We start from the raw sequence: 7,408 nt of genomic DNA on the forward strand, positions 1-7,408 counted from the left end.
CCCAGGCCCACCGCAAGGCAGGCCCAGCGCGCGCCAAGGCCATGGCCTCGCTGCGTGGGCTGCTGCTCGCACGCACACGCATGGGCGGCCCTCGTGGCTGCCGTGTGTGTGTGAGTTTGTGTTCATGCATGATTCCTAAAACTATTAGAGTTAGTATATGATTAAATTCCTATTCCTAAAAAGATAAATTAATTAATTAGAGTTCTTGTAGGATTCTAAGTTTAATTAATTCGCATCCTACTAGGATTCCAATTCCCTTTCCATAACTCTATAAATACGTGCCTAGGGTCACATATTTTGAGAGATTAATTCAAGTATTCAAAGTGAGTTTTGAGAGAAAAATTCAGCCATATTTCTTACCTAAGAGTGCCGAAAATTCTAGTACCTTAAGGGCGATTCTAGTTGGTCAATCTTAAGGCGGATCCGGACGTGCTGTGGACTATCTACGGAGGGACGACACTTGGAGTCCTAAAGACTTGTTCTTGTTCGGTTTGGGCGCAGCTAGGGAAGGCACGCAACAAAGAGTATGCATCTAAATTATGCTATATGATTATGTGTAAATAATATGTATTCCTGGCTTAATGGTTGTTTCCGCATGATTTATGTATTGTCATATGTATCATAACCTAACACTTGATTCGTTCACGTACTATTTGTGTGACCCTACTGGTTCAGTCAAGAGTAAGTTGTGGATTACTATTATTAATTCCACTTGAACTGAAGCGGCCTCTAGCTAGGCATTCAGTTCACTTGATCTCACTGAATTATTAACTTGTTTAATTAATACTGAACCGCATTTATTAGACTTAGCATTAAATGCATAAATGCAAACTTGGACCAAGGGCATTATTTACTTCAAGTTTTGTTTTAGAATATTTGTTAAATCCGTGTTTAAAACAATTGGTTTAACCATTTCATATTTATAAAATTCTTTATTTCATATTCATTTAATTTTGGTTTAGTATTAAATGATAAAGTCTAAGTGATTCAAAACATTCAAATGGGATGTCAAGATGGATTCTTTGACAAAGAAACTCCAATTAGTGAACTTGAATATTGAAGTCACAAAAGGATCTCTAATCCAGGTCATTGAAAGGTAGGACGACCAATGACTAATGAAGATTAGATTGCAAGTAGATTTATAGTTCAGTTTCTTGAACTAGATGGATATTATATGTTAGAAATCTTTTGCATAGATACTTATTGGATCTTGTATCGGATTGACCACGAGAACACTTTAAGAGATTAAAGTCATGTCATAAATAATTCTCATTAATGGTGATTAGAACCATTCCTCAAAACTTGACAAACCACCTTCAAAGTTCAAACACGACGTTACACACTAATCATATTGACCCATTCTAAATGACTCGTTTGTAGGGTATAGTCACAGTTACCACTACAAAAAAGTATACCATTAACGACGGAAAATCCAGTTGCTAAAGGTCAATAATCGTTGATTAATGACGGGATTTCGTGTCGCGAACCGTCATAAAAGGGGGCCGTCGTTAATGGAAAATCCCGTTGTTATCCCGTCGTAAAAGACATTTATGACGGCTGTTCCAGTCTTTGTTTGGTTGTTAGCCCCGTCGCAAAAGGCTTTTATGACGGGATATTTGGCCCGTCGTAATTGGATTGTCGTTAAAGATACAATTTTTTATAGTGTACAAACACCCAAGTTACCGATAAGGTCTTGACCTAATGGTTAGGACTAAGGACATGTGCATGATAGGTCTCATATTGTAATTTATATTACTTTTCTTGCTCATTCGCACCTAAAAAACACTCAAGTGAAGATGGTGAACGAGGCGGGTGTGGTAGGTCGGGGTTGGATGACACAAGACAGGCACAAGTGTATGCCAAGGTGGGTTGTGTCGTGGAAAACTTACATTGTACATGCTGAGTCGTCGTTCGAGAGGGGTCGTGTTGTTTGTGCGGATGCGGGTCTGAAGGGTTTGAATTGCTCATATGAATTTTTGGGGGTAATGTGAGTCGTGCGTATTGAGTGTGTTTGCATGGGTTTGGCCGATTTCTTAATCGTAAAAAAATTACCAAATTCATTTGAACTTAAATTTATTAATTTCTATATATATATATATATATATAAAATGGATATAAATGAATAATTTTTTGTCATAACGGGGATCATGTGTCGAGTTGGATGAGTGTCTGGGTTAAGCATGTTGGGTCATGGTTCATGTGAGTTGGGCTCTTATGTTGGATGAACTATTTTTCACAGGTGATAGGGTGTGATGTGGTGAGCTGCATCAGGTTTGAAGGGATGGGTTAAAGTGAAATGTGTTGAAAAACCCCGAACCACAACCCCTCCAAAGATAGTTGTGCGGGTTGTATCTCAGATCATAAGCGACCAGACTCATGTAGGTCACGGTCGAGTTGTGTCACGGTGGGGTATGGGGTGTGTCAAGCCCGAACCACTTTGGCTATCAATACACCAATGAGCCAAGTATAAGTAAAAGAAAAAGTAAGAAAATCTCAGTCGCCATTGACGCAGCAGCCAGCTAACCAAAGCAAGCCAGTTTGGTGATAGCTGTCACAGCCTCAAAAGCACACACCCCTACTCATTTTCTTTCTCTCTCCTCTTTACCCCCACTCACCTCGTAACCGTAATACTACTCATTCAGTCATACTCCCCCCCCCTGTTTATAGCTCTAATACCGGATTTTTATTAAACCTGCCACCCTTTTTAAAATTTAAAATAAACGAAAAATAATTCTCTATTATTTTTTATTATTTTTCGAGGAATTATTATAAGGAAGCATCTAACCCACTTTCTTTTCCCCTTTTTCATCTCTTTCTCTCTCCTGCCCTCACCAATTCCCGGTCTGCCCGCCCACCCATCCATCCACCATGGACCCACCACCTCCACCCATATCCACCACCACCACCCTTCCCCCCACCACCACCACCACCGCCAACTACGCAGACTCAATCGACTCCTCCCCACGCTCACGCGCCACTGACTTCGACGATCCATTCCAATCCACCACATCCTCCACAACAACCGCCAACAAACTCCGCCTCATGTGCAGCTACGGAGGCCACATAGTCCCTCGCCCACACGACAAGTCTCTCTGTTATGTCGGAGGTGACACTCGTATGGTGGTTGTCGATCGTACCTCCACCCTTCCCGAACTCACCGCCCGCCTCTCCAAAACCGTCCTCAGCGGCCACCCTTTTACGCTCAAATACCAGCTTCCTAATGAAGATCTAGACTCTCTCATCACCGTCTCCTCCGAAGAAGATCTGGATAACATGATCGACGAGTATGATCGTCTCGTTGCTAATTCCAGCGTCGGGAAACAATCTAGGGTTCGTCTTTTTCTCTTTCCTACCAAACCCGAGGGGGCCACTTCTATTGGGTCTATATTAGATGGGTCAAATAGGTCCGAGGATTGGTTTTTGAACGCGTTGAATGGGGCTGCTGCGCTTCAGAGAGGGTTTTCGGATCCTAGCTCGGTTAATTGTTTGTTGGGGTTAGATGAGAATGGGAACTTAAACAATTTGGGGAGTAGTTTCGGGAATTCGGGGTTGAATAATGATAATAATGATGGTAATATTGGTGCGAGTAGTAGTAATTTGAAGGAGATGGAAATGGTTGGTTATGGAGGAGAGGGTAATAATAATAATAAGGTGGGGAAAATGGGGAATTTGAATCAGAGTAATCAGGATATACATTCCGTACCGGATTCTCCAATTATTGAGAACCATTCTTCGTTTGGGTCGACGTCTTCATCGCCTTCGCTGGCGAATTTGCCACCGATTAGGGTTCATGTCGACGAAGGGAGTGTAGGAGGGGGGGTTAGGGTTTTGGAGCAGAGGATGGGAGGTGGGATTGAAGAGCAGTTTGCTCAAATGGGAGTGAGTGTTCAGAAACAGGTTGTGGATGATCAAGGTTATATGGTTCTTTCTTCGACTCCTACAGGTGTTCCTGCGGCTTTGATGTCTGGGATTCCTGCATTAGGAGGACAGGGAGTGGGGGGCGGTGGTGGGGAGTTTGCGAGTCGGGTGTTTTCGGATGATGAGAGATCAGACCATGGGGGTAGAAAACAACAGCAACAGCAGCAGCAGCAGCAGCAGCAGCAAATGGGTATGGGACAGCCTATGATGATGAGTTCACAAGCCCAACAGAGGCATTTAAGTGGTGGTGAATTGCCTTCTCCTGATTCTGTTTCTAGGTACTCTAATCCTTTCTGTTTATCCGTTGCTTTATTATTTTCAATTTGTTATCAATCTGCATAGGTCTAGAGTTCATGTTTGTTTTAGGCTGCTCCAATTTTTAGGATTGAGTTATGGATATTAGTTTAAAATTTTGTTGATTTTGGTGCATGTTTTAGTTAAAATCAAGTAATTTAACTGCACTTTTGGGGTGCCAACTGATTAATGAATTGTGATGAATTAGGTTATTAGTTTGTGGTCCCTCTCCCTTTAGATTTTTGTGAAGGTTGACATGATCATGTTGCATATATGTAGAATATTTTATAAAACCCTGAATTGCCACGGATATTTCTAATTGTTGAATTTTGAGAATATGTGCTTGTTGTTTGGATAAATACAGTGACAGTAGCTTCTCGAACTCTCGACAAAAACCCATCATGTATCAAGATCCAAGTGCTCAGTCGGGATCTGGAAGCAATAGGCTCCCACAGAACATGGTTGATCCAAATAACCGGCAGAATATGCAACAAGTTTCAGAAAATGGGTATGCATTGCCTCCTCAATACGACCAGCACCAACAGCATATGCTCCAGCAGCAACAGTCGCAGCACCAACAGCAGTTGATGCAGCAACACCACCAGCAGCAGCAGCAGCTGCAGCAACAGCAACAACAGCAGCAACAACAACAGCAGCAGCAACAACAAGCACAAACTCAGCCACAGTCCCAGCAATATATTCCTGCTGGTGGACATTATGTACACCACCCCTCTCCTGGTGGGATGCCAATGCAAGCGTATTATTCTGTATATCCTCCTCAGCAGTCACACCATCAACAATATCCTGTATATTATGTGCCTGCTGGGCAAGCTCAAGGTTACAGTTTACCTGTGCATCAGCAACAGCAACAGCAACAGCAACAGCAACAGCAGCCTCCAAGTCTTGGTGAAGCAGCAACTTCCAATCCTTCTAATCGCCCTCAAACCCCACCAAACCCTTCTATAATCACCTCAGCTTCAGCCTATAACCCTCCCAGGAATGTTGTGCCCCCTCCAAAGCCTGACATGAATCATGTTGTCTACAGAACAGCCACTGCAGCAGGTCCACAGCTCGTTCAAGTCCCGTCAAGTCAGCATCAACCCCCTCAGTCACAACCTCAGTCTCAGCCTCAGCCTCAGCCTCAGCCTCATCAGCAACAACAATTTATGGGTTATTCACATTCACAGATTCATCACCCATCGCAATCCATTGCTCCCGGTTCAGCTGCTGGTGGTGGTGGTTTTGCATATGAGTTTTCAGATCCTGCTCATGCTCAAATATATTATTCTCAGGCTCTACCGCCTTCCCTGGCTGCTCAATATCAAGGTATGACATCAGGTCCTGCAATGGTGTTGCCGGATGGTTCTCAGCTTCCTAATGAAAATGTCAAGCAGCAGATTCGGAGCTAGCCGCCGTATCACAGAAACAATTTTGAAGCAAGCCTTGGAATTTGGTACGAGTATACATTAATTTACTGTTTATTTTCCGTCTATCTTTATTATTTTTTCAGCATTGGTGTGCCGTGTGTATTTCATATAGGGAATAAGTTGGGGCTTCTTGTATCTTATATCGCCATTTCAATGCTAGTATATAGAAGTGAACTGAGACCATACTGTAAAAGCTCAAATTTATATATCGTGTTTGTTTTATGAATGGAGTTAAATAAGTGTAATAATGTAGCAACTGCATTTGACTTGAATTTAGCTAATGTTGTGTCATGAATAATGATACCTTAAGTTCCGATTTGTTTCTGAAAGCAAAGCAAGCCTTTCACTATTCATGCGTGCAAATTTTTTAGTTTGTGCTTGGGTTATGAAAGAAGGGGAATGATGTCTCTTCTGCGTGCAAATTTCTTAGTTTGTGTTTCGGTTCTGAAAGAGGGTGAATGATGTCTCCTCTGCAAACAAACTGTAAGAGGATTAGAGGAATATGATGCTTTGAGGAGCTTTGATATGGTTATTTCGGAGTTTCTACGATGAAAAGCCAGGGGAGATCGATGATCTCTCAAACTCTTTACCTGTTTTCTGTAAATCCTAGCAAAAAATGCATGTCAATGGAAGAGTAGACAGGTGTGGTTTGTTTGCCAGTGTAGCGGGAACCCATTTGCTTGGTTCTACGCTTCTACTTTATGCTAGACTAGGATATCTCAAGGGACAAAAGTCGATAAACACAGTCCTGAACATATTAGGATATGTGACCAGAGACACTAATTAGATAAATCAAAGTCCTACTCCCCCTGTCCCTCAAACTCTCAAAGGTTGTCTCATAGAAAAATTTCATTTTATTAAGTGGTATTTGCGGATAAAGTTGGATCGATCCATATCCCCTCCACTTTTATCTTCTCTTACTGCCGGTGGCTAGCCAGCGGCCCAGCGCTTCTGGCACCCCACCTCATACTGACTTTCTGCCTACCTACCTCAAAGAAGATCGTCATAAAATCGGGTTAGTATAAGATCACTTATATCTAGCATAGCCTGTGTGATTCAAAACACCACCAAAATTAACAAATTAGCCATAATCAGATGTCGAATTGCATTCCAAATGTAAGTTTTTATCCCCATAGAATCATGCCATGATCCGATTCCATCCTAGGCGGAGGAACCGGGTTGGCCACCCAATTTTGTGTTCTCATTCTCCCTCCTAAGAAGAATCGGGATCTTGGTCCAATTCTTGAGCTTGGTCCTATTAAGTTCGTTTATTATGTGTTGTTTAAATCGTTTCTTTTTGTTTAAATTTTTTCTGATACTTATTTGTTTAATTTGTTTTGTGAATTCTTTTTAATATGTATTAATTGGTTTGTTATTTTGTGTAATTCGATTATGTTTTCTTATTAACTAATAACTGGTTATAATAATGAACAAACGTCTTTTTAACTAATTATCAACGAATAAGAACAAATATTAACATAAAAAAAATCTAGAGGGGTGCTGGCGGTGGGGTTGGCGGTGGCATAGGGCATGTTGCCGACATTGGTGGTGGTATGAAAGAGGTGGAAGAATGGTGTTAGAGAGACAATGGAGTAAAGGGTGGGTGAGATGGGTAAAAAGGATAAAAAAGTTATTTCATTTTGAAAAAGGCGGGTGACATAAGTAAATGCAGGCGACGTATAGTAACGCCCATCAATACTAGATCAATAGTTAGCTAGTAATAATATATGAAGTATAGATACTACGTAATGTCCCCAGCTAAAGTGATG

The 7,408-nt window shown here is 41.7% G+C and overlaps 1 protein-coding gene across 1 annotated transcript; it reads left to right on the forward strand.

The window, feature by feature from the left end:
* The first annotated feature begins 2,595 nt into the window (after window positions 1-2,595).
* On the forward strand, window positions 2,596-5,861 carry LOC110789836 (uncharacterized). The gene is made up of 2 exons (XM_021994535.2): window positions 2,596-4,196; window positions 4,577-5,861. The coding sequence occupies exons 1-2, from the start codon at window positions 2,869-2,871 to the stop codon at window positions 5,619-5,621; spliced, it is 2,373 nt and encodes a 790-aa protein (XP_021850227.2). The 5' UTR covers window positions 2,596-2,868; the 3' UTR covers window positions 5,622-5,861.
* Window positions 5,862-7,408: the final 1,547 nt, after the last annotated feature.

Source organism: Spinacia oleracea, chromosome 3 (genome assembly GCF_020520425.1).
Source record: "Spinacia oleracea cultivar Varoflay chromosome 3, BTI_SOV_V1, whole genome shotgun sequence".
NCBI lineage: Eukaryota > Viridiplantae > Streptophyta > Magnoliopsida > Caryophyllales > Amaranthaceae > Spinacia > Spinacia oleracea.

Coding starts and splice junctions, on each gene's coding strand:
- LOC110789836 (XM_021994535.2), top strand. CDS start 2,869: ATGGACCCACCACCTCCACCCATATCCACCACCACCACCCTTCCCCCC. Junction 4,197..4,576: donor TCTCCTGATTCTGTTTCTAG/GTACTCTAATCC, acceptor GGATAAATACAG/TGACAGTAGCTTCTCGAACT.